The sequence below is a fragment of the Artibeus jamaicensis genome, unplaced genomic scaffold (assembly GCF_021234435.1).
Source record: "Artibeus jamaicensis isolate MK-2021 breed Jamaican fruit bat unplaced genomic scaffold, CSHL_Jam_final contig_374, whole genome shotgun sequence".
NCBI classification, from domain to species: Eukaryota; Metazoa; Chordata; class Mammalia; order Chiroptera; family Phyllostomidae; genus Artibeus; species Artibeus jamaicensis.
In genome coordinates, this window is record NW_026521808.1 from 1,075,357 (window position 1) to 1,102,399 (window position 27,043).

Genomic DNA, 27,043 nt, shown 5'->3' on the forward strand with positions numbered 1-27,043 from the left:
CTTCACCCTCATTTTGAGGGTGTATGCAATTATGTTCTGCTTTGATAAAACTGCTAATGGTAGGCTACTCAAAAGCACTGTGATTCAGGGATACAAAATAACAGGTAGTTTTTCAGCTGATAGGAGCATATGCTTCTGAAAAAGTCACCATGAGTCAAAATGATGCTGGCCAAATCTTGTTTTTTGGTGGGTATAATACATGTGTAACAGGGTCATGATTTTGACCAGGTTCCGAGATTTTTGTTAACCAACCATCCCAGGTTCCATTTCAAGTCAAGTGCGTATGGCGTGCCTGTACACTGTGCAGGCTGCTCCTTCCTAGGAGACTCGAGAATCAACAGAACAGGACAACGCAGCAATTAATTCCACATTGTTTTCTGCAAGTTCCTGTTTGTTTTGTTTCTTTCCATCTTGTTTTGTTAGGAAATACCTCCACTTCAGGAGTTGTGCAGTACAAAAGGGGGTACTGAGGGTCTCAAGCCTACAAGTGCCTAAGGCCACAAGGCCACAAGAACTTGGGGAGTTTACTTTCTCTTGAGAAAGGATGTGCCCTGAGGCCCAGCAAATGGCTGAGCTGCAAGGGCATGGAGTGAGCCAGTGGGAGTCAGTATCCAGACCACACTACGCTGTGGAGCCAGGATCGACTGAGGTTTGGCCTTTAGGTTCAAGCTCAGACGGAAGGCTCCCCGCAGACCTGGCTATCTCCGCAAGGCTTCCACAGTCCCCATTTATAACATCTTTGTACCCACAATCATGCTGATTTTAAAAGTTTGTTGTGTTTTTACTATTTTATTTCTAGCATTAATAAAAGTTTTGTAAGGAGGAATCATGACTTAAGTTCCTTATTTGTTTTTAGTGATGACATTCAATATAAATACAGAACATGTTTTGAAAGTTGAGTATGTGAAAATAAACCTCATTGCCATTTTCAGTTACAACAGAGTTAACAACTGACTCACGTGGAATGACCTACATCCATGTAATTTCACTGCAAACAATTGAGCAGGTGGTTGTAATGAGTACTGCTTCTGCTCAGCCAGACCACATCTTGCCATCTTTTTTCTTCATCAGAAACAAACTGCAATGATTGGCAATAAAGTCAAAGGCCTTCCCTGATACCACATGTAACATGAAATCCATCACTAGTGACATTAAAAAGCAAGAACCCCTAGCCTTCATCTCCCCAGCAGTGTTTTCTTATGCCACCAACTCCCTTTTCTCCATGTCTGAAGATCCCAGCTGCCCTGGCTGCTGCTGGATTAGCGGCATCTCTAGGCCGTAAGGCAAAGCAGGGACAGCCAGAGTAGTGGGGGCTCAGGTTTAGGGAAAACACACCAAAGGCAGAGAGAAGACAAGCCCAGGAAATCCTGGGTCCCAGAGAAAGAAGAAACCACATGAAATTTCTCATCTAGGTGAAGTGTGAGGCCAACCAATATAGATGCTTTTACTTGGCGTACACACTCCAGACCAGGCCCCTGACCCCAAGAAGAGCAGGTTGGCCCAAAAGGCTGACCTGAAAACCAGGGGGTGTGAAACATAACCTTTTAAAAAAATGTTTTAATATGCATTTTGTTTACTTATTTTTACAGAAAAGGGAAGGGAGGGAGAATGAGAGGGAGATACAAATTAATGTATGGTTGCCTCATACGCCCCCTACTGGGGACCTGGCCCACACCCCAGGCATGTGCCCTGACTGGGGAATCAAACTGGTGACCTGGTTTGCCAGGGCAGTGCTCAATCTAATGAGCCACTCCAGCCAGGACTAATTGTGCCATTGTTCTAGAAATGAATTTTTATTTTCTGCAACAGAGAGTGTGATGTTGGTGCAGGCTGCACTAAGGGTTCCAATGGGGGAGAGAGCAAATCTGAAGTGCAGAACCCCACATGCACAGGCATTCTGTTCATGATAAGGAACACCGAAAAGCCTCAGGGACACAATGACCTTTCCAATCAGGGGCGCAGGGTTATTTGGTGGAAACCCAAGTGGACAATAATGAGCCTTGATCCCACTCAGTCACCATGCACAAATGTCAGTTCCAGGTGGACCGGAATGGGGAAGGGAGAGCAATCACTTTGACATGGTCCCCCTGCTTTATCAGATCCATTTTCCTTCTATCAACCCTTGTTATTTTCATCTGTTTCATAGTCCAAACCTCTATTTTAACGAGTTTGAGTGTTTGCCTTTATGTAAAAGAATACAACCTAAGTGTTTTATGTCTGTCTTGAGATTTTTTAATTTTTAAAATTATTTTAATTTTTTTCTAATTTAATCTTCATTGTATTTTTTTCATTACCATTTAGTTCCCTTAAACTCCCCTCCCCCCAGCAATCACCACACTATTGTCCATGTCCATGAACCTGTTTTCCTTTTTGCTCAATCCCTCCATCCCCTAACCTCCCTGCCCACCCCAGCTCCCTGCACCAGCTGCAATTTGCTCTCTGTCTATGAGTCTGCCCCATTTTCCTCGTTCAGCTTGTTCATTGGATTTCACATGTGAATAAAATCAGGCTACATGTCTTTCTCTGACTGGCTTATTTTGCTAAGCATAATGTTCTCCGGTCCATCCATACTGTTGCAAAGAGTCAAAGAGTAACATTTTCTTTTTTACCAATGAGTAGTCTTCCATTCTGTAAATGTCCCATACTTATTTTATTCACTCATCTATTGATGGACACTTGGGCTGATTCTGTATCTTGGCAACTGTAAATACTGCAATGAACAAATGGGTGCTGATGTTCTTTCAAATAAGTGTTTTGAGCTCCTTTGGATACATTCCCAGAAGTGGGATAGCTGCATCAAGTGGCAGATCCATTTTTAATTTTTTTTTAAGATTTTATTTCTTTAGAGAGGGGTAGGGAGGGAGAAAGAGATGGAGAGAAACAGCAATGTGTGGTTCACTCTCACACGTCCCCACTGGGGACCTGGCCTGCAACCCAGGCATGTGCCCTGACTGGGAATCGAACCGCAATCCTCTGGTTCTCAGACCTGCGCTCAATCCACTGAGCTACACCAGCCAGGGCTTGGATATTACTTGTGTAACCTGCTGAACAAAATTCATTTATCAGTTCTAGTAGTTTTTTCATGGCATTTTCAGGGTCCTGTATGTAGTGTATTATGTCATTTGCAAAAAAAAAAAAAGCAGTTTTACTTTTTCCTTTACAGTTTGGATACCTTTTATTCTTCCTCCTGTCTGATTGTTGTGTCTGGGATTTCCAGTTCTTTGTTGAATAAGGCATGAGAGCAAACGTATCTCTGTCATACCTGTTAAGATTTTTGCTTATAGTTTTTGCCCATGAAGTATGATGCTGGCAGTGGGTTTGTCATATATGTGGCCTTTATTATGTTGAGATGTGTTCCCTCTAATTCCACTCTCTGAGAGTATCATAAAAGGGTGCTGGATTTTATCAAATGATTTTTCTGCATCTACTGATATGATCATGTGGTTTTTATCTTTCACCTTTTTTTAAAATGTGAATTCCATTTATTGATTTGTGACTGTTGTACTATCTTTTTATTCCCAGAGTGAATTCTACTTCATCATGGTGTATGATCTTTTTGATGTATTTTGCTGTATGAGTTTGCTAATATTTTGTTGAGAATTTTAGCATCTATGCTCATCAGGGATATTGGCCTATAGTGTTTTTTTTCTTTGTAGTGTCTTTATCTGGTTTTTGAGTTAGGATGATGCTGGCTTCATAAAAAGAGTTTGGGAGCCTTCCCTCTTGAGTTTTATGAAATAGGTTGAGGAGAAATGTTAGTTCTTCTTGGGATGTTTGGTACAATTCACCTTTAAAGCTATCTGGTCCAGGTGGCTTTTAGTTTGTTGGGAGGGGTGTGTGTGTGTGTGTGTGTGTGTGTGTGTGTGTGTTTATTACTGCTTCTATTTCACTAGGTGTCATCTGTCTATTCAGATTCTCTGGTTCTTCATGATTTAGTTTTGGAAGATTGTATATTTCTAAGAACTTATCCATTTCATCCAGGCTGTCCAGTTGATTGGCATGTAGTTGTTCATAATATTTTTTTTACATTCCTTTGTATTTCTTTGATGTCAGTTGTTATTTCTCCTCTTTCCTTTCTGATTTTATTTATTTGGGTCCTTTCTCTTTTTCTCTTGATGAGTCTGGTTAAAGGTTTGTCAATCTTGTTTATCTTTTCAAAGAGCTGTCTCTTGGAGTCATTGATCTTTTGCATCATTTTTTTTAGAGTCTATTTCTGCTCTGATCTTAATTATTTCCTTCTTTCTACTCACTTTGGCCTTTGTTCTCTTTCAAGTTCCTTTAAGTGTAAAGGTGGATTATTTATTTGAGCTTTTCCTTTCCTTTCCTTTCCTTTCCTTTTTCCTTTCCTTTTTCCTTTCCTTTTTCCTTTCCTTTTTCCTTCCCTTTTTCCTTCCCTTTTTCCTTTCCTTCCCTTCCCTTCCCTTCCCGTCCCGTCCCTTCCCTTCCCTTCCCTTTTCCGTTCCCTTCCCTTCCCTTTTCCCTTCCCTTCCCTTCCCTTTTCCCTTCCCTTCCCTTCCCTTTTCCCTTCCCTTCCCTTCCCTTCCCGTCCCTTCCCTTCCCTTCCCGTCCCTTCCCTTCCCTTTTCCCTTCCCTTTTCCCTTCCCTTCCCTTCCCGTCCCTTCCCTTCCCTTCCCATCCCTTCCCTTTTCCCTTCCCTTTTCCCTTCCCTTTTCCCTTCCCTTTTCCCTTCCCTTTTCCCTTCCCTTCCCTTCCCTTCCCTTCCCTTCCCTTCCCTTCCCTTCCCTTCCCTTCCCTTCCCTTCCCTTCCCTTCCCTTTCCTTAACATGGCCTGTACTGCTATGAGTTTCCCTCTTAGGACTGCTTTTCCTAGTGTCCCACAGATTTGGATTGTCGTGACCTTTTTTTAATTTGTTTTAAGGTATCTTTTGATTGCTTCCTTGATCTCATTGTTGACTCATTCACTGTTTAATAACATGTTATGTAGCTTCCATGTCTTTGCATGCTTTTCAGTGGTTTTCTTGTAGTTGATCTAGTTTCATAGCATTGTGGACAGAGAAGATGCTTGATATTTCAATCTTCCTAAATTTATTGAGACTTTTTGTTTCCTAACGTGTGGTCTATCCTAAAAAACATTGCATGTGCCCTTGAAAAGTATGTATATTCTGCTGCTTTGGGGTGACATTCTCTGAAGATATCAATTAAATCCACTCAATCTAGTGTGTCACTTAAGGCCTCTGTCTCCTTGTTGATTTTCTGCCTGGAAGATCTATCCATCGAAGTCAATGGGGTATAAAAGTCCCCGATTATGACTGTATTTCTATCTTTCTCTCTATATATGTCCATCAAGATTTGCTTTGCATGCATAGTTGCTCCTATGTTGTTGGGTGGGTAAAGGTTTACTAGTATTATATCCTCTTGTTAGATTGTTCCCTTTATCATTGTGTAGTGTCCTTGCTTGTCTCTTACAACAGCCTTGGTTTTAAAGTCTATTTTGTTGAATATAAGTACTGATACCCCACTTTTTTCTCTCCATTTGCATAAAATCTTTCCATCCCTTTTAGTCTGTGTGTATTTCCGTCAGAGATGGGTCTCTTGGAGGCATCATATGTATGGGTCTTGTTTTCTTATCTATTCAATAGCTATGCTCTGCCTTTTGGTTGGAGCATTTAAGCCATTTGCATTTAAGGTGATTATGGAAAAATACATATAATGCCAATTTATTATTAGACTGTGTTCTTCTGCGGTTTTTTCTTTTCTGTCTCTTTTTAAGGCAAACCCTTTAACATTTGTTGCAGTACTGTTTTGGTGTAACAAACTCCTTCAGCTTTTGCTTGTCTGAGAAGCTCCTTATTTCTACCTCAATTTTAAATGATAGACTTACAGGGTTATCAGAAAAGTAGCCTTGGTTCTATTTCCTTGCAATTATTCACCTTGAATAGTTCAAGCCAATCCCCTGTGGCTTGAAATGTTTCTGTTGAGTGATCAAATGGCAGTCTAATTGGTGCTTACTTGTAATGTAACTGACTTGGTTTTTCATGCAGCTCTTAGGATTCCTTGTCTTTAAGCTTTGTCATTTCAATTATGATGTGTCTCAGTGTAGGCCTCTTTGGGTCCAGCGTGTTTGGGACTTTGAGCTTCCTGGACTTGTATGTCCTTTTGCTTCAACTGGTTAGGGATGTTTTTGGTCATTATTTCTTTAAATAGGTTCTTAATAACTTGTTTGCCAACTTCTCCTTCTGGTATTCTCATGATGAGAGGATGTTACACTAAATGTCCAAAATGTTTCTTAAGCTCTCGTTAAAATTTTTTTTTCTGCTCTGCCTGTTTTTTTTTTTCTACCTTGTCTTCCAAATCACTGATTGTATCCTCTGCTTCATCTGACCTACTGTTTATTCCTTCCAGTATATCATTTATTTCAGATATTGCATTCTTTCATTCGGACTGGTTCTTTATTATGGTTTCTATGTTTTTTCATGCTGTTGAGTATTCCTTATAATCATTACTCTTTTCATTACTCTAAATTCTATCTGATAAATTCCTCCATTTCATCTAGTTCTCCTGGAGAATTATCTTATTCTTTCATTTAAGGTCTGTTTTTTTTTTCCTTCCCATTTTGGTTGCTTCTTTGTATTTTCTGCCTTAGTTGTTAAATGGATCAATCAGTAGTTAAACTAATCAATCTGTAATCAGCAGTCAGGCTTAAGCTCTACAGTGTGGGGCAGAGTAATGCCTGTAGGTGGTGTTATCGCTTCCCTTCAGGTTGATGCCACTTGGAGGCGAGTGCCCTGCCTGGGAAAACTGCTTCTGCAGTGTGGGGAATGACTCAGCACAAGTAACCTGGTTGCTGTTCCTTCAGTTCTCTCCCCAGAGCCACCAACCACCAACCCCCGACCCCCCTCAAGCATTTATAATCCCACTGTGCCCTCCCTTTGCTAGAGCCCAGGGTAAGTGGCTACAAGTTCAATTTTGTGTCTTGGCCCATTGAGAGGCTCTCTCTCTGTGTCCAGCCATCTCTCTCTGGCAGATAGAAACCCTGCTTCTTTTACAAGCTGGATGTCACCTGGGCAACATCTGGGATGTCTTTCCAGCTCTGGTGCTCTAGGCTGGGGATCCCAGTCTGGGGTTTAGACCCTGCACTTCTCAGTGGAAACTCTCCAGCCACTGAAATATCCTTCTGGAACTTCAGCTTCCACCCATATGAACCCAACCAGCCCTCTCACATCTCCTCCACATTCCCTACATCTCGTGGTGAAGTGGTTCCTTCTGTCTGTCCTTGGGTATAAGGCTTCTCTTCACCTAGTGTTCAGTTGGTTATTCATGCTTTCTCTACAATTTAGTTGTAATTCCAGATTGGTCCCAGGAGGAAATTAGTGTAGCTTCCATTTATCCCTCTGCCATCTTGGGTCTCAATTATTTTGTCCTTCATTTTGAGACTTTAGTTCATTTGCATACACTATGGTGATAGAAATCAGAATAGTGGTAACCTCTATTGGAGAAATTATTATTGATTGGAAAGGGGCACAAGAGAACTTCCTGTAATGGAAATATTTTGTATCTTAATCTGGGTTCTGGTTATATGAGTGTACACATATGTAAAAATTTAGCAATTCATAAATTTAATACTTGTACACTTTACTGCATGGAAATTATACTTGAAGAAATCAGTTAGCAGTAAAGGGAAAAAAGACTAGGGGAATTAATATAAGAAACACAACCATAAAACATTAGAATAAACTATAGGGAAACATCCTGTATGTGGAAGACCTTTAGCAAGGCACCATAAAAAAGCAATAAGGGAAATATATATTTTCCTTGATAATTTCATTTCATTTGATAGGTATTTAGTGGTCCCCTTCTATGTAATTTGTATGCTTATAGGCACTGTGGATACATGAGTAAAAAGATACCTTTTCCTAAGGAGTCCATGTTCTGGTAGGATGTCAGGGTACTGTTAGTGCTGTGCGCAAGTCTTCTAGCACCTCTGTCACTTTTTGATGTGTCCCTTTCTGGCTTCATTGTGCTTTTGCTTCCAACAGTCCTCACCTGGGACTCATTTTCAGAGGAAGCCCTCCCAGAGCAGAGGGCTGAACATGCCTTGGAATGGCCTTACCCTGCCCTTCCTTCTGAAGGGGTCACATTCCAAAATCCCAGGTACTTCACCTCAGGTTGGGACAAAGTCTAACTAGAAATTATACTCCAGAGCTCCCCAGTGGGATTTGATAGAATCCTTCCTCCCTCTGAGATTGCCCCCTCACTTCAATTTTTTCCCCCTTACCTGTCCTGCTTTCTCCATTGTCATGGTTTTATGGAGCAAAGGCTCATAGCCAAACATGCACAGAAGCCAGTACTATGGCACCAGCTTTTGAGAAAGTGAAAACGGTTTTGTTTAGGATGTTAACCATCAGGGAGAAAAAAAGCAAGGCTCAAGTCCATCTTAGGATCCAGGGTTCAGGGCCAGATTTAAGGGGTTTCACCACTGGATCTTCCTGGACACTAGACCCATTGCTACTGAAAAGTTCTAGCTTCAGGTTCTGGTCATGTCCCAGTCCTTTGGTTTCATGCAGGGGAGAAGTTAAGGGTTCACAAATGTTACTCAGGTGGTGTGTCTGTTTAAACTTTGGTTCCATGTCTTGTTAGGAACAGGATAGGACCAGTCTGAGATGTGTCTGTGGTTACACTGGTCTCAGCCTTTAGTGATCGCAGTTGCATGTTTTGCACTCACTCGCTCTCTCTGTCTCTGTCTCTCTCTCTCTAGAACGTTTATTTTCAAAAATTTTTTTCAGGCATTTACTCACCCCTTTATTTTATTTTTTAAATTATATTTTATTGATTATGCTATTAGAGTAGTCCCAATTTTTCCCCCTTTGCCCCCTACACCCAGCTCCCTTGGGCAATGCCCACCATTGTCCATATCCATGGATCATGCATGTATGTTCTTTGGCTACTCCATTCCCTGTGCTGTACTTTATATCCCCATGACTATTCTGTAACTACCTACTTGTACTTCTCAATCCCTTTGTCATTTTCACCCATATTCTCAATCCTCCCCACCCATCTAGCAACCATCAAAATGTTACCTGTATTTTTTATTCTGTTTGTGTTCTGCTTTTTTGGTTAATTTTGTTTTTTAGATTCAGTTGTTACCAGATATGTATGTATTTGATGCCATTTTATTAATATATGTTATCTTCTTAAAGAAGACCCTTTAACATTTCATATAATGCTGGTTTGGTGGTGATGTACTCCTTTAGTTTTTCCTTATCTGGACAGGTCTTTATCTGTCCTTTAATTCTAAAGATGATAGCTTTCCTGGGTAGAGTCATCTTGGTTGTAGGTCCCTGCTTTTCATGACTTTGAAGATTTCATGCCAGTCCCTTCTAGCCTGCAAAGTTTCTTTTGAAAAATCAGCTGACAGTCTTATGGGAACTCCCCTGTAGGTAACTAACCTTTCTCTTGGCACTTTTAAGGTTCTCTCTTGATCATTAACCTTTGGTATTTTAATTATGTCTTAGGGTGTACATGTTTGCATTCATCATGGTTTGGGACCCCTTGTTTGGGGCTCTCTGTGCTTCCTGGGCTTGTATTTCCTGCACCAAATTAGGAAAATTTTCTGTTATTATTTTTTCAAATAGGTTTCCAACATCTTGCTCTCTCTTCTCCTTCCTGCACCCCCATAGTGTGAATGTTGGTACTCTTGAAGTATCTCAGAGGATCCTTGCACTGTCCTCTTTTGGGGGGGGGATTCTTTCTCTTTTTGCTGTTGTGATTGGGTGTTTTTTGCTTCCTTATATTTCAGACCACTGTTTTGATTCTCAGCTTCTTCCACTGTACTCTTGATTCCCTATAAATTATTCTTAATTAGTGTATCCTTCATTTCTGACTCATTATTTATGGATTACACACCCCTTCTCACTAAGGTCACTGAACATCCTTATAACTAGTATTTCGAACTCTGCATCTAATAGCTTGCTCATCTCCATTTTGTTTAGTTCTTTTTTTCTGGAGTTTTGTCCTGTTCCTTCATTTGGGCCCTGTTTCTTTGTCTCCTCATTTTGGCAACCTCCCTGTGTTTGTTTCTACGTATTAGAGGCACTACCTCTACCAGGTTGGTAGTGTGGCCTAATGTAATAGGTGTTCTTTTGGATCCAGTGGCACAGCCTCCGCTATCACCCAAGCTGTGTACTTGAGGTGCACCCACCACATGGGCTTTATATACCCTACTGTTGTAGTTGACCCTTGATTGCTCTTGGTAAATCCAGGGTCAACCCCTGCCTGTGTTCTTTCTGGGGTTATACAGCATAAGCAACAAAGCATTCTGTGGATGGCTGCTACTTGTGCTGGGCTTGGAGGTGCTCAGGCAAGGCCAAGCTGTGAACCAAGGCAGAGTTCTGCTAGTGTTGGGTCTGGAGCAGTTTAGCAAGATATATAGCATTAGCTGAAGCCAGCTGCTGCTCGTTAGAGAGAAATTAGGAAAATCTGAAGCAGGGGCCAAGACATGCCATTCATAAGGAAAACCCACACTGGAAACAGCCGACGTGGGCCTGAAAGTTGGCCGTTGTGACTCCCCGAATTGGAGATATGTGTGCAAAGTAAATGATTATTGTTAAGTCACTAAGTTTGGAGACAGTTTATTATGTAACAACAGTTATGAGACCACCAACCAAAGACAGGTAAGACAAGGAATTTAAATAAAATAAGCCCTGGCTGGTGTAGCTAGTGGTTTGAGCACAGGCTGCGAACCAAAGTGTCGTTGGCTCGATTCCCTGTCAGGGCACATGCCTGGATGGGGGACCAGGTTCCCAGTAGGGGGTGCCTGAAAGGCAACCACACATTTATATTTTTCTCTCTTCCTTCCCCTCAATAAATAAATAAATAAATAAATCTTCAATAAAATAAAAATAAATTTGCAAATTATACTGTATTTTATAAGGTACTGAATACCGTAGAAAAAATAAAAAGCAGCATGAGGGGAAATTGGTTGTGCACTTGTCTGTGAGGGTTCAACTGCATGAGTAAGTAGGGTAAGAACATGAGATCTGAGCAGACTTGGAAGATGATGGAACTGGCCATGAGCTATATTTGAGAGAGCAAGGAAGGGAGAACAGACTGTGAAAAAGCCCTAATTTGGCAGAAAACCTGGAAAATTGAGGGCACAGCCAAGAGGCCAATGTTCATGGCACGGAGTGTGTTTACCAGAGGAGGTAGAGAAGTAATAGGGGATTTACAGATTATAATGTGCGGCCTTGTTGGCCACTGTAAGGACCTTTTGTCTTATGTTTTGAGTGAGAATGGAGCTAGTGAAAGGAATTGAGCAGGGGATACACATTATATGACTTACATTTTGAAAGGAAGAATTACCATAACTTTTGAGAATAGACTATAAAAGGTTTAAGATTAGAATTAAGGAGATGAGGTAGTGAATTACTGCACTCAGGCAAGAGAAAATAGCTCAAACCAAGTGGCAGCAGTGAAAGTGGTGAGATGTTAGATTCTGGATACTTTGAATAGAGTGACAGAATCTGCTGAGGGATTAGGTATATGCCAGTATCAGAAGAGAAGGATCAAGGATAATTCCCCTATTTTACACCTTAGCAACTGGACAAATGGAGTCAAACACCACAAATAGAGGTTGGAAAGACTGTGGGGGTCAGTGGCCAGAAACCCAGAGTTTTCCAGATCTAGGCCTCCCTTAAAAAGTGGAAAAGCCTTTGGAGAAGCTCAGAGCCCTCTTGGGATGGGTGGTATGGATGATGCTAAGGTACAAACACAGTTCATTTTATTGTGCTTCACTTTATTGCAGTTAAGAGATACTGTGTTTTTTTTACAAAGTGAAGGTTTGTAACAACCCTGCATGAAGCAAGTCTTATCAGCATCGTTTGTCCAACACCATTTGCTCACTTCGCATCTCAAAATATTTCCAATTTATTCATTATTATATTTATTATGATAATCTGTGATCAGTGATCTTTGGTGTTTATGTTGTCATTGTTTTGGAGATACCACAAACCGTTTCCACACGAGACAGCAAATTTAATTGATAAATGTTGGTGTGTTCTGAGTTCTCCACTAACTGGCCATTCCCCCTTCACTCTCCTTCTCAGGCTTCCCCATTCCCTGAGACACAACAATATTGAAATTGGTCTAATTAATAACCCCACAATGGCTTCTAAGTGTTCAAGTGAAAGGGAGAGTAGTACATCTCTGACTTTAAATCAAAAGTAGAAATGATTAAGCTTAGTGGGGTAGGCAGGTCGAAACTCAAGACAGGCTGAAAGGTAGGCCTATGGCACCAATGTTAGCAAAGTTGTGAATGTGTAGAAAAAGTTTTTGAGGGAGATTAAAAGTGCTACTCCAGTGAACAAAAATGGTAGGAAAAGGAAAAGAAAAACAGCCTTACTGTTGATAGGGAGAAAGTTTTAGTGGTCTGGATAGAAGATCCAGTCAGCCCCAACATTCCCTTAAGTGAAAGTCTAATATGTAGCAAAGCCCTAACTCTTCAGTTCTATGAAGGAAGCCTGAGAGTTGTGAGGAAACTGTAGAAGAAAAGTTTGAAGCTAAGAGAGGCTGGTTTGTGAAGTTTAAAGAAAGAATCCAGCTCTAACATAAAGTGCAAAGTGAAGCAGCAAGGGCTGATTTGGAAGTTGCAACAAATTATCAAGAAGATGTAGTAGCTAAGAAAATGAATGAGGATGGCTACACTAAAGAACAGATTGTTGCCCTGGCTGGTGTAGCTCAGTGGATTGAGCACCGGCACAGTTCAGTTCCCAGTCAGGACACAGGCCTGAGTTGCAGGCCAGGTCCCCAGTGGGGGCCACATGAGAGGCAACCACACATTGATGTTTGTCTCTTTCTCCCTCCCTTCTCCTCTCTCTAAAAATAAGTAAATAAAATATTTATTTAAAAAAAGAACAGATGTTGAAACAGCCTTCCTTATATTGGAAGATTCCATCTGGGACTTTCATAGAAAGTGTGACTTCAAAACTTCAAGGACAGGCTGACTCTTAGGGGCTAATACAGCTGGTGGCTTAAAGTTTAAGCCAGTGTTCATTTATTTTGAAGATCTTGGGGCCCTTAAGAACTATGCTAATTCTACTGTTTATGATCTATAAAGGGAAAAACAAAGCCTGGGTGACAGCATATCTGTTTATAAGATGGTTTACTGAACATTTTAAGCCTACTGTTGAGACCTGCTGCTCAGAAAAAAAAAAGTCCTATTAAAATATTACTGCTAATTGATAGTACACCTCATCACTCAAGAATTCTCATAGAGATGTACATAAAAATTATCTTAATCCTTGCCCTGGCTGGTGTAGCTCAGTGGATTGAGCACGAGCCTGTGAACCAGAGGATCGCGGTTCAGTTCCCAGTCAGGGCACATGCCTGGGTTGCAGGCCAGTTCCCAGCAGGGGACACATGAGAGACAACCATACATGGAGGTTTCTCTCCCTCCTTCCCTTCCTCTCCAAAGATAAATAAAATCTTTAAAAAATTATCTTAATCCGCCCTGGCTGGTGTAGCTCAGTGGATTGAGCTCGGGCCTGCGAACCACACGATCGCGGTTCGATTCCCAGTCAGGGCACATGCCTGGGTTGCAGGCCGGTTCCCTGCAGGCCAGTTCCCAGCAGGGGACGCACAAAAGGCAACCATACATTGATGTTTCTCTCCCTCTCTCCTCCCCCCCTTCCCCTCTAAAGATAAATAAATAATAAAATATTTAAAAAAAATTTATCTTAATCCATGCTAACACTTTATTCTGCACCCAATGGACCAAAGAGTAATTTTGATTTCCAATTCTTACTATTTATGAACTACATAAGGCTATAGATACCACAGATAGTGATTCTTCTGATGGATATTGGAAAAGGATTCTACATGCCATTAAGAACATATGTGCCCTCACTGGTGTGGCTCAGTGGATTGAGCACTGACCTGCACACCATAGAGTCACTGGTTCAATTTCCAGCCAGGGCACATGCCTGGGTTGTAGGCCAGGTCCATAATTGGGGGTGCATAAGAGGCAGCCACACACTGATGTTTCTCTCCCTCTCTTTTTCCCTCCCTTCCCCCTCTAAAATAAGTAAATAAGTATATAGAATTTTTAAATAAACACATTGTGAATGTTTTTAAAAAACATTTGTGATTCATGGGAAGAGGTCTAAATATCAAAAATATCAGTATTAATATGAGTTTGGGAAAAGTTTATTTCAACCCTCATAAATGACTGGAGGGCGGTGCAAGACTTCAATAGAACAAAGTAATTGCAAATGTGGTGCAAATAGCAAGAGAACTAGAATTATACGTGGAACCTGAAGATGTAACTGAATTGCTGCAGTTTCATAAAACTAACAAATGAGGAGTTCCTTCTTATGAATGAGAAAGTGGTTTCTTGAAATAGTATCTACTCCTGGTGAATATGTTGTGAAGATTATTGAAATGACAAAAAAATTAGAATATTAAGTGAACTTAGTTGACAAAGCAGCAGCAGGGTTTGAGAGGATTGACTCCTATTTCGAATGAATTCTGCTGTGTGTAAAATGTTATCAAACAGCATTGCATGCTACAGAGAAATCACTTGTAAATAGAAGAGTTGATTGATGCAACAAAATTCACTTGTCTCATTTTAAGAAATTGCCACAGCCACCTAAGCCTTCCGCCGCCACCATCCTGATCTGTCAGCAGTCATCAACATCAAGGCAAGACTCCAGCAGCAACAGATTATGACTCACTGGCGGCTTTTGTATCTGTAGTCAATCTGTGCTTGCAAGTGATTTTGAGTATGTTCCTGACATGAATGTTGTTTGTTATTCTCACTCATGTTAATGTTTAAGGCAAAAACAAAACAGTGCAGACACATTCATCACTGACAGAAATAACTTCTAAATCAAATAATAGTGCTGGAATATGGGGAAAGCATTTCCTCAAGTTTTTATGCTATTCACAATGGAACAACTACAGACACAACTCAAAAATTTTTAAGTGCATTTATTCTGCACTGTTAATGTTGCATCAAACTCAGGTGTGATATTTAGAATATATGTCTGAGTAATGATTACATTTAGATCCAGATGGGTTTCATGGCATCACGAATTTACCTTCAGCTAAAACTAAGTGACAATTAAGAGGTTTTCTCAGTCTACCTGGTTATTGTTGAAATTGGATTCCAAACTTCTCTCTTAATTGCCCAAACCCTACATGCTTCACTAAAAAACAACCCTGGCCCCATTATTTGGAAAGATCAAGGTGGCAACCTTTAATCCTTCAGAAAACTTAATAAATCCCCTGCCCTTGGATATCTTCATTGTCAACTCCCCTTTTACCTTTTTTTTATGAGAAGGAAGGGTTAGGGTTAGGGTTAGTTTGGAGTGCTCACCCAAAAACATTGGCAGACCATCATCAACCCACAGGGCATTACAGCCAACAGCTAGAGATCCTGTGGCATGAGGATACCCTCTTCCCCATCTCAGAGCCATGCCCTTTTGGTTAAGGCCACCAGAGAAGTCATGTGATCCCCTCTAACCATCTGTATTGCATGTAGTAGAAGCCCTGAATTCTAATCACACTCAGCACCTTTTGGCCAGTCTCACCTATGATTCTTTTACTAACTGCTCCTCATATACCTCATTCCTACTGTAATAATCTTCCTCAATGAACAAAACCCCTCACAACTACTTAATGCTGACAGATCACCTTTTGGCTTCCCATGATACCTTACAGGAAACTAACCAATGCAGATAGATTTTTCATGGTTTACTGATAGTTCTTATTTAAAGAATGGAAATAGTAAATATTCTGCTGGATATGCTATTGAAACGTCTTTTGAAGTTATTTAGGAAGCATTTTTTACCTCTGTCCAATAAGCTGAATAATAGTCTTATTTGTGCTTGTGCTCTAGCTAAAGATAAAACTGCAAATATTTATACTGGCAGTTGGTATGCATTTGGAGTAGCCCTTGACTTTGGAATGGTATGGAAACAGCAGTGTTTCATATCTCTAATGAGGTTAACATTAAAAATAGTTCTTATGTCCAGAATTTATTAGATGCCATATTTTTTGTGGCCTCTTCGGCTATTATTTAAGAACCCTGGGCATTCCAAACCACTCTCTGAGGGCTAAAGGAAACCACCTTGCTGATACATTCTTGCCAAGAATTCTGTTCTCAAAGGAACCAATAACCAAACCTCTCTCATGGTCAAAAAGGATGTTTCCCCAAATGATAATTTACAAAACCTGACTAGAGATACCAACCATTGATCCCAGGAAGGTAAAACAATATTGGAAATCTAGTAACTGCTATTTAGATAAAAAGAGAGAACTCTGGTTTGGGCCAAATAAAAACCCAGTCCTAGCAGAAGTCCTAAAATGTTCATTACTAACTACCATACATGCATTAAGCTATTAGTCTATGGACAAAATGATAATGTTCATGAATTTATATTGGTGGGTTAATATCAATGAGACTATAAGAAGTGCCTACTTTGCTTGCCCCACCTGCCCAAAATATAATCCTGGGAAATCTGTCTGTACTGCTCCAGGACAATTCAAATTGCCCAAAAGATCACCAGGGGGTTGGTAAATGGATTTTATTCAGCTTCCTTTGTCTCATGGATGTAAATGTGTTTCAGCCATGGTTTGTATGTTTCTTCAGTGGACTGAAGTTCTCCCTTGTACATATGCTACTGCTTCTTTGGCTTAAAATTCTGTTAGAAAATATTATCCCAACCTGGGGAACCCCACCTCGAACTTCATAGTGACCAGGGAACCCACTTCCCTGGTCAAGCATGTCAATAGGTCTGTGCTGTTTGTCTAGTTCTATAGCACATTCATCATGTATCCTATCCTTAATCCTTGGAAATAGTTCAATAGGCTAACACTACCATTAGGACCCAACTGGTGGCCCTGGCTGGGCAGCTCAGTTGGTTAGAATGTTGTCCTGATACACGGAGGTTGTGGGTTCAATCTCTGGTCAGGGCACATACAAGAATCGACCAACGAATGCATAATTAAGTGGAATAACAAATCAATCTCTCTCTTTTTCTATCTCTTCCTATCCCCCTTCCTTTCTCTCTTTCAGTTTTTGAAAAAGAGCCAGTCGGTAAACGTTGCAGAGACCCTCCAGATTCCTTGGCCAAGAGCATCGTTATTTGTCCTTCTAAAGCTCAGAACAACCACCACCTTTGAAACTTGTAAACTCTCAGCCTTTGAGACAGTTGCAGAATGCCCAATATTCTTAGCTCCTGCTTCTTTTGATCCACAGCTGATAAAAAGATATACCTCAATATTGTAAAAGCTTCTGTTAGAAATAACTGTACTTTAGTAGAACTATCTTTTTGCACATGAAGACCTCAAACACCATGGTTTGCAACCTGGGCACTCTGTTTTTATTGGAGAAAACACCTCCAAAAACACTCTTCAACCTCACTGGAAAGTCCCCTGTCAGGTCTTGTTAACCAACCCTTGTGCTGCTAACATCCATGGAACAGACAGATTCACATGTCACATCTAAAGAAAACACCAGCCCGGGCTGGTGTAGTCAAGTTGAAGCATTGTCCTGTAACCGAAAGATTGCGTGTTTGATTCCTGGTCAGGGGACACACCTAGATTGTGTGTTTGCCCCCCACCCCAATCCCTGTCCAGGTATGTGTGGGACTCAGTTGATCAATACTTCTTTCTCTCCCTTCCTTTCTCTCTAAAAGCAATGAAAAAATGCCCTAGGGTGAGGATTTTTAAAAGTGAGAGAGAAAGAAAGCACCAAACCCTGAATGGACTTGCAGACCTGAAAATAAAGATCTCCAGGAATTGAAACAGATGAGAGCTAAAGGAGACAGCTTTCCCAAGATGACCAGACCAGGCCTGTATACCTTCCCCCCCCCCCTTACCCAAGGATATTTTTCATTGTTTTTAGAGAGAGAAGAAAGGAGAGAGAAACATTGATGCAAGAGAGAAGCGTCAATAGGTTGCCTCCCACACATGCCAGGAATGGGGACTGAACCTGAGAGCTTTTGGTTATGGGACAGCATTCCAACCAACTGAGCCACATCAGCCAGGATTCCCAGTGTATAGCAAAGGGGGAAACATTTCTTTTTTTTTTTTTTAAAGAGAGGGCAAAGAAGGGAGAAAGAGAGGGACAGAAACATCCTTGTGCAAAAGAAACATTCATTAGTTACCTCTTGCACATCCCCTGCCGGGGACCTAGTCCATAACCCAGGCATGTGCCCTGACCAGGAATTGGAGTGGTGACCTTTAAGTTCTCAGTCCAGTGCTCAATGCGCTGAGCCCCACCAGCCAGGGTAGGGGGAAACATTTCTGACTCGAGCTTGTCACCAGAAACTGATTGGTTCACATTGTCACAGATCCCTTATATATAATAAAGAAGAAAGGTAACATTCAATAAATGACATTTAAAATTCTTTTTTAAATTAAATTTGTTGAGGTGACATTGGTCAAAAAGATTATATAGGTTTCAGGTGTACATTTCTATGACACATGATCTGTGTATTGCATTGTGTGCCCACCACCTGAAATCAAATCACCTTCTATCACCATACATTTGCCCCCCTTCACCCTTTACCATGTCCCCCAACTCCTTTCCTCTGCTAACCACCATAATATTGTGTCTATGAGTTATTGTTTGTTTTTCTTGTCTGCTCACTGTTGCTTTCAGTTTTATATTTCACATATGAATGAAATCATTTTATTAAAATTTAAATTGGGGTGACACTGGTTAACAATATATGACTCAAATGTACAATTCGAGACTACATCACCTGTATATTGCAGTGTGTGCTCACTACCCAAAGCCTCGTCTTCTTCCGCCACCACACATATGACCCCCTTTACCCTCTTTGTCCTCTTTCTACCACCCTTCCCCTCTGGCAGGCACCATACTGTTGTCTGCTTCTAAGAGTATGTTTATACACTTGTTACTTTCTGTTTCATACTCCAAGTTTGAGTTAAATCATATGGTTTTTGCCCTTTCCATCTCACTTATTACACTTAGCATGGTATTCTCAAGATCCACCCACGTCATCACAAATGGCAGCATTTTATTCTTACATAGGGCTGAGTAAATATTCCATTGTGTAAAAGTACCACATCTTTATCCAATCATCCATCGAAGCACACTTAGGTTGTTTCCATGACTACTGTGAAAAATGCCGCAGTGCACATGAGGGTACATAAATCTTTTCGAATAAATGGATTCAAATTGGTCAGGTGGATACCCAGAGGATGGATTGCCGGGCCCTACAAAAGTTTCTGAGGAACCTCTCTACTGTTTTCCACAGTGGCTGTACCAGTTTGCATTTCCACCAGCAGTGAATGAGGGTTCCCTCTTCTCCACGTCTTCTTCAACACTTAACATTTCTTGACTTACTGACAGTGGCCATTCTAAAGGTGTGCGGTGGTGTCTCATTGTGGGTTTTATTTGCATTTCTCTTATAGCTGGTGAAGTTGAGCATCTTTTCATATATCTGTTGGCCATTTTATGTCTTTTGGGGAAAAGTGTCTGTTTAGGTCTTCTGCCTTTTTTTCTATTACATTGGTTGTTTTTTGTTGAGTTTTATGAGTTCCCTATATAGTTTAGATATTAGCCCTTTTTGGAGGTATTGTTAGCAAATATCTTCTCCCATTCGGGTTGGTTGCCTTTGTGTCTACTTGATAGTTTCTTTTGCTGTGCAGATTTTTAGTTAGATATAGATAGTCCCATTCATTTTATTTTTGCTTTATTCTTCCCTGGCCTTTGGGGTCAAGTTCACAAAATCTGCTCTGAGACCAAGGTCCACAAGTTTGGTAGCTATGTTTTCCTGGTATTTTATGGTTTAAGGTCTCATATATAAACCTTTAGTGCATTTCAAGTTCATTTCTGTGTATGCTATTAAATAGCTGCCTAGTTTCCTTCTTTTGTCAGTGACTTTTCCAATTTTCCTAACAACAATAAACAGTACTTTAGACAATTAGCTTTCCCTGCATGCACACATGAAGGTGGATTCCTATCCCATTCCACACATTACAATAAATCTCAAGTGGCCCTAGCTGGTATGGCTCAGTGGATTGAGTGTCAGCCTGTGAAGCAAAAGATGGTTCTTTCCATCCCAGTTAGGGCACATGTCTCGGTTGAGGGCCAGGTCTCCCAGTAGGGGGTGTTGGAGAGGCAACCACATATTGATGTTTCTCTCATCCTGTTCCCTCCCTCCTGCTCTCTGAGCTTACATAAAGTAAATCCCAGGCTAATAAAAGAGTAAACCCCAGAAAATGAAACACTAAAACTGCACGTGGATATCTTCAGAGTGTTGAAAATAATATGAGCTCAGAAACCCCAGGGGAGGAAAACAATGAAGTGGGTACGTAAAATTTAAGATGTATGTGTAGCAAGGGACAAGTGGGAGATTACTCATCTCCATTTGAAGGCGCTAATTTGTTAACAAGGATTTTTTTTTAAAGCAAATCCAACTACCCAATGTAGAAATAGGCTATGAATCTATGAAAGTGAACATGCAGGTAGGTCGTAAGAAAAGAAATACAAAGGCAAATAAACAAAAACAACAACAGCAAAAAACGATGCTCAGCCTTGCTAAGAATATTTTTTTAAGGGACACGAAAACCAAGACGTTTTTCTGCATCAGATGGGCGGAATCTCGAACCATCTGCAGCAGTCTGAGCGAGGCTGCAATGACTGGTATACGCGGGCGGTTGAGGACGGTGTATATTGGAGCAGCGTCTCTGGAGGGCAGGTTGGCAGCGTTGTTCCCATTTGAAATGAGCACACCAAGCTCAACAGTGGGGAGGCAGAGAAGGTCCACAGGCCAGGGGAGAACGTGCTGAAGGAAAGAAAAAGACAGGCAGGCGTCCTGGGCTGCTATTTCTGTGTCTCTGCCCAAGGGCTTCCTGTTGGCCTCGCCCAGTGCACCACAGTGACAACAAGTCAAGAGTGTGGAGCAGCCTGAGCACCAGAGAACCTGAAGATGCTTCAGAATGTCTGCCCAACCTGTGCTCAGAGTCTGTCCTGTTTGGAAATCCTGTCCTGGAGACAGACGCTCAGGGACTGGACACAACAGCCCTTCAACCTCAAGGGCGCGCCAGCACACACCCTTTAGGCTCTGCACTCATCTGCTGAGTGTGGCGCCTGATTGCAGACTCCCCGGGTAGCCACTAGGGGGAGGCAGAGGAATGTTCAACAAACTCTCCTTCCAGATTTGAGACCTCAGGGTCTAGAGAGGAACTATGGCAAGAGGAAGCAGAAAAAAGGTATATCATATGTTTTCTGGTCAACCTGGAGTAGGTAATTCCCTTACTCTTGGGCTGCTTTTCCATGCCATGACCCACCCTTCCCATTTCTCCCTGAGGTGGCCTGGGATGTGACCTGGCATGAGGGTGTGGTGGTAATGACGCAGTTTGCGCCACTAGATGACACCACAGGGGGAGGTGAAGGGAGGACTCACACAGGCCTGGGAGTTCATTGCCTGCTGCGTCTTGACGCACACGAGCTTATGCTTCGAGTAAGCTGGCCCACATCCACATTCCAGCACCTCCTTCTACCATTCTCATTGGCCATCTCTTCTGAACTCTAAGTGCAAGATCAAGACAGACAGAGAATCCTGAGGTTGTTTTGTAGTGGGAGGGGTGGTGGTTGTGGTGGTGGTTGAAGTTATCCCAAACCTGAACTGTTACCTGTAAACGTAGGAGCAGACAGTCGTTTGGTAGTCATGTGGAGGAGACAGTATTCCATAATGAAATTGATTCCCTTAAAATAGTCTTGTGTCTTCTTCTTGAGAGGCCAAGGGGAGAGGGGTTCAGAAGTGAGGTGAAGGTGATACCCTACTTGCCCCAGGATTAGGTGGGGACTTCCCAGAAGGAAGGGTCCCAAGAACCTGATAACCTACACATAGAAGGCCTTGCAGGTGAGAGACAAATAGCCATTTGTTGAGATCCATAAGTTCAAGTATTAGGGATGTGTAAATTCCAACAGAATCCCAAAGAGTGTTCTGATGAGAGACAAAGGCAATGAATGGGTACTAATGAGAGAGAAGGGGAGCAATTATATCCATAGAAGGAGGGCATATTTTAAAGATTTGTATTTATTTGTTTTCAGAAAGAGGGGAAGGGGGGTTGAAAGAGAGGGAGACAAACATCGATGTGTGAGAACATGGATCAGTTGCTTCCAACATGGGTATCCCAGTGGAGACCTGGCTCTGAACCCAGGCACATACCCTGATCAGGGACTGAACTAACTGGTGACCTTTTGCTTTTTCCAAAGATGCCCAGCCCACTGAGCTACATACCTCAGGGCCAAGGAACACATACCTTTTGGTGTACATAACGTAACACAGTGATGTTTGTGCTACACAATGTTCCTACTTTTCAGCCTAAAAGTGATAATATCTGCTTTCTTGTTAGGTCTGCAGACAGTCCTTTGAAACACATGGTGGCCTTAGGCCCAGGCAAGAAGTTCTCTTGCCCTGTTTTCACATTGCAAAGGTTTGAGCAGTAATAAGATATGCAAGGTCGTTCCTCTGGCAGGGCTATGCCGGTTCCTTTATAAAGTGGCTCCGTTTATATCATTGTTTGCAAATCTCTAAGTTAACGCATGATGCCGACCAGGTCTCAGGTGGAGGAGGGATGGTCAGTAGGACATATTTTGGGGGATTAATTAAATGGGGGGTGATGATAGGGGACTCAAAACTTGGATATTTTACCTTAAGGTAAAAAGTTATAAGCCTAGAAAGTAATGTGTATTTTAAAGTTTTTGTTTCAGAAAATACAGATAAGGCCCATCCTGACTCCTGGGAGAACAGCCAACCTCCTGGGGTAGTGCCAGAGATTACCACCTGGGGACAAGTGGCGGCATCTGGGCCTTTGTGTTCCAGAGAGAGACAGACGACCGCCTGCCACTGGGAACAGCTAACTGCCCTGGACAGGAATGTTGCAGCTTCTGAATCTCAAAGCCCACACCCCACCTTGTTTATTCCCACCCCCACCCCCCACAGCCCTTATAAAAGGTCTCCCCTGGAAAGAAAAGGCAAGATGGTCTTTTAGGATATGAACCCACCATCTTCTCAGATGGCCAGCCATCTGAATCAAGCGCCCATCAAAGATTCAAATTCTGTCATTGCTTATTGGGCTTGGTAGGAACAGGAAGCTCAAACGCTGGTGTCTTTTCTGGTTACAGTGAAATAACAGAGTGGGAGGCTGTGAAAATACCTTCACCAGACAGAAAATGAAAAAGAAGGGAGCATTTGGGTGGGATAAGGAAACCATGGGGTCCTTAGGCAGCTAGATGGGTTCTGAGTGCCCACAGGACAACCAGGTCCAGGTGCCTGTACTGATTTGCAGCTCAGGAGTTCAAGAAGGATGCTGAGCACTGCGCAGCGGGAGAAATATCCTTACTGATGTGACCATCCCCTTCCTTGAATGCATGCACCCTGGCCCGGTCTTTTGTAGCCTTCCTCACTAACTATTATGCCTCATGTGGTTTTAAGTATGTTCAGTTCATTGTGAACAAGTGTTCCCTGACTCGGAACTGCGAAGGCCTTCACTGCTATGGAGCCACAAGTGCCTAGGCCAGAACTGGCACTATGGACGGGAGAGTCAGTGAAGTGCCGAGTGCTTCCTGAGTGTGTCCCTGCATGTGCATGCCTGTGTGTGTGTGAGTGTGCGGTCACCCACCCACGTGTGTGCATCCCTGTGCTTGGATGGATTAGGAGAGCACAGTATTTCCTTGTGTGATACTGATGACAGGCAAATATTGAAAGCAAACCATCAGCAGCCCTCTGGAGGAATACCTTCCCCTGCAGGTCGAGCGGTACATGTGCAATTTGGAAAGGATTGCTCTTGGGAAGCAGCTCAAGGTCAGGGAGACAGGCAGGCTGAGCCGCACAAGCCCCACAGTCCTTAGCCTGGGGCCCCAGCCACCGGGGCTTGAGGGACTTCTTCACAATCCTAACTGCACCAAGACAAGGTGCCAATTACATGCAGGTTCAGAGGAAGGATCGGCCCCCGACGAATAGAACAGGATAATTAAAGCTTCAGCAAAGAGGTGCAGTTGGGAACAACAATTGCTCAGAAGCTTTGTCATTTTCTTCTGTTTACACACGTAATCCGTGCACATGGTCACAATAGAAAACTAGGGGCCAATGTGGAAAAGACAATGGATCCCGATCCTCTCACGGGGAAAGATCAGCGCAACGAAAATGTCGGTGAATCTGCAGATGAAATGAGCTCATTCGTGTTTAGTATTTAGAACAGTGACTGAAACATGGCAGTCACTCAATCCACGCTAGTGGTTATTGTTACCTCACTGACAGTGGGCTGAGAAATGTCTTCCCCATGCAAAGTCTCAGACATCAGCTACCTTTTCCTCTAGTATATTCACGTGATTTCATTGTGTGTATACTACTTAAACACCTTCCCATCATAAACACTCCACATACCCCTTAAATAGGCAGCGTACATGTGAATGTACTCCTTCCCATTCCTCCCTCCCATGTTTCTGTGAGAACTATCACAACAGCTTAACAGGTCAGTGTTCATTTGTCCACTCCACTTCCTTCGTTAGTCCCTTGCACCCCAGAATTGTCCCTCCAAAGGCTGTATCCCGTGACTCTTGGCTGCATGGGCAGAGAGCCGTGTCCAGGGCTGCCAACTGCCCTGCCTGGCCGGGCCCACCCTGTGCACAGGCTCTGTGGAGGCGGGGAAAGGAGGATGTGCAGAGGGAGCTGGAGGGGAGCACGGGCACAGGGTACAGAGGTGTCCACCCCAGGAGCAGGAAGTCAGAGGGCAAGAGCCAGTGCCCGGGGCCCCGAGTCTCAGCAGGCATAGGCAGCCTGCAGGTGACAGTGAGCAGGAAGCATTGTAGAGAAATGTAGAAAACTCAGGAAGGAGCTCATTAGCAGGCCAGAGCAGAGCTCTTCATTTGTCACCTGCCCAGGCTGCTCTTTCCCTCCATGACCCCATGTCACTATCACCCAGTTTTGCCAAAACGTGGAGGCCCTCCTTTCCACCACACTTCTTCATCCCCCACATGCAGCCTTGCTGAAATCTGTGCTTCTGACCTGCTCACACTTACAGCGTGGGTTTTCTCTACAATCCCTTCACCCACCTGCCAGGCTTGGTGTGTTCCTCTTTAGCATAGTGTTATCCTTTCTCCCTAAGCTTGTCAGCTCCCTGCAGACAAGGCCTCCTGCTGGCTTCCTTCCCCTGTGCTATTATAGCCAGTTCCTGAAACAGTGGGGGGCTCAGAGTCCCCCAGAACACATGCTTGTGCAGGGAATCAGGTGCAGGTGGGCAAGGCTCCCCCATACCAGCAGCCCCACCCCCCTCAAACTCCAAGACAAACAGAGGTGGAGTAGGAGTCAGCTTTGCAAAAATGGCCTTTCTATTGCTGTGTCTGCAGGGCCTTTTAGCAGAGTGAGGATGTCCCCGCTGCCAGCACCCATCCTGCCCTCAGCCTCAACACCCCCTCCTCACCCCACCCCCACTGAGATCACGGTGTGGGCGAAGTCTTTCTATGATCCACTCGGCTGTCTGGGGATGGCTGTGACACAGAGTGGGTTAAGTACAGCTGATAGATGGAAGATCTGAACATGGAAAATGCCTCAGCCTTAAGGTCACTGGTGGGAGCCAAGCTTGGATCCAGTCCATGGCGGTGCGCACCTCAGATCCCTGCACTTGTGCCCAGCCAGGTGAGCAGCCCCATATCCCTGGGACACAGCATCTCACCTACTCACCCCCATAACATGGGGCCAGAGGAACACTGTAGGTACACAAAAACCTCTGTGGGCTGTGCTGCCTCACAAGCCCACAATCACCCCTGCCCGCCTCCCGCTGTGCTTTTGCAGGTGACTTCACCCCCTCAGGCACAGAAGTAAAGTGGCACCCCACAGGGCAGCAGACACAGGGTTGCCTCAAGTAGAGGGCCCCTGCCACCTCCTGCACCTCCAGCCTCCCCCATCCACCACCTCCCCCCAGCAGCAAGAGTCTGCAGCTAGGGAGGGAGAGCCCATGAGGGCTGTGCCAGGAGAGGGCAGAGCACCTGGGACCTGTCCCGGGGACGGTCCTTCTGCTCCTTCTGCCCTTGTGCCCAGCGGGCTCCTCCTGTGCCCCTGGATCGGGCAACTCAAGCCTGTGGCCTGGAAGCAGGGCGGTGTGTGTGCCTGGACCCAGCCGGACCCAGGGCAGCAGGGGTGAGGCTGTCATCTATTGCCCCCACCCAACCTGCCAGGCTCCTTAGGAGAGGTCCAGTGCTATAAATGGTGAGGTTGGAGCACGGCCCATCCATCCTGGCTCCCCCAGGCACTGTGTTCGGGTGTGTCGGACGGCCTGCTGGGCTCAATTGTGACTCCTGCTGGGAATCAGTCCCAGGCTGGGCCCCGCCAAACTCACGCAAAGGCAGGCCATGTGAGGATCCTTGGGGAGGAAGACTGACCGGCACTGCTCATGAGACACCTGAGGTACCATCAGTACTCGCTGAAAAGCGATGGGCACCCAGCAAGCTGGTCCCATGGGCTGTTGGTCCAGCTGCTCAAGGAACCGGTGTTGAGAGCTCCAGAGAAGCGTGCTGGCACGTTTGGGGCTTGGAAGTCTGGGCGGGAAACTGTCACAAGACTAGTCCCCTCAGAAGATGGGGTTTCTGGGAGGTGGCAGGAGACAGCATTTGCGCAGGCGCTCAGGGGAGTTCGAGTGACGTCACACCCTAAGGGGTGGAGCTCTCTGTCCTGGAGCTGTTGTCTGTTGCTAGGAAACTGAAAGTCAAAGTTGGAGCTCGGAGTTCAGACGCCATGCAGGGTGAAGATCTAGGTGCAGGTGGTGGGCCTGTCCGCGACGAAGCCGAGGGCAGTGCGGGTGACCCCTACAGCTCAGATGGTCCTAGAGGACCTCAGGGCCGCGATAGTGGAGTCAGGGCAGATTCACCGGCCCCACCCAGCCAAGGGTTGCCGGTTGGGCGGGTACTGCGAGTTTCTGGGCCTGGTGGAGATGCCTCGCCAGGACCTCATTTTCCTGCTGGGCCAACAGGCGGAAGGCCAGAGCAACAACTGCACCACTAGTATCCTACTCGAGTAGCGGCGGGCTGCCAGGGAGTCACACGTAG

The 27,043-nt window shown here is 43.7% G+C and overlaps 1 protein-coding gene across 1 annotated transcript in view; it reads left to right on the forward strand.

Moving 5' to 3' along the window:
* GAB3 (GRB2 associated binding protein 3) overlaps window positions 1-18,309 on the forward strand; it is a 96,619-nt gene extending 78,310 nt beyond the window's left edge. Inside the window, exon 11 of the mRNA XM_037151576.2 lies at window positions 17,033-18,309. Within this exon, the coding sequence (XP_037007471.2) occupies window positions 17,033-17,039 (7 nt within the window). The 3' untranslated portion in view covers window positions 17,040-18,309. The remainder of the gene's footprint in view (window positions 1-17,032) is intronic.
* Window positions 18,310-27,043: the final 8,734 nt, after the last annotated feature.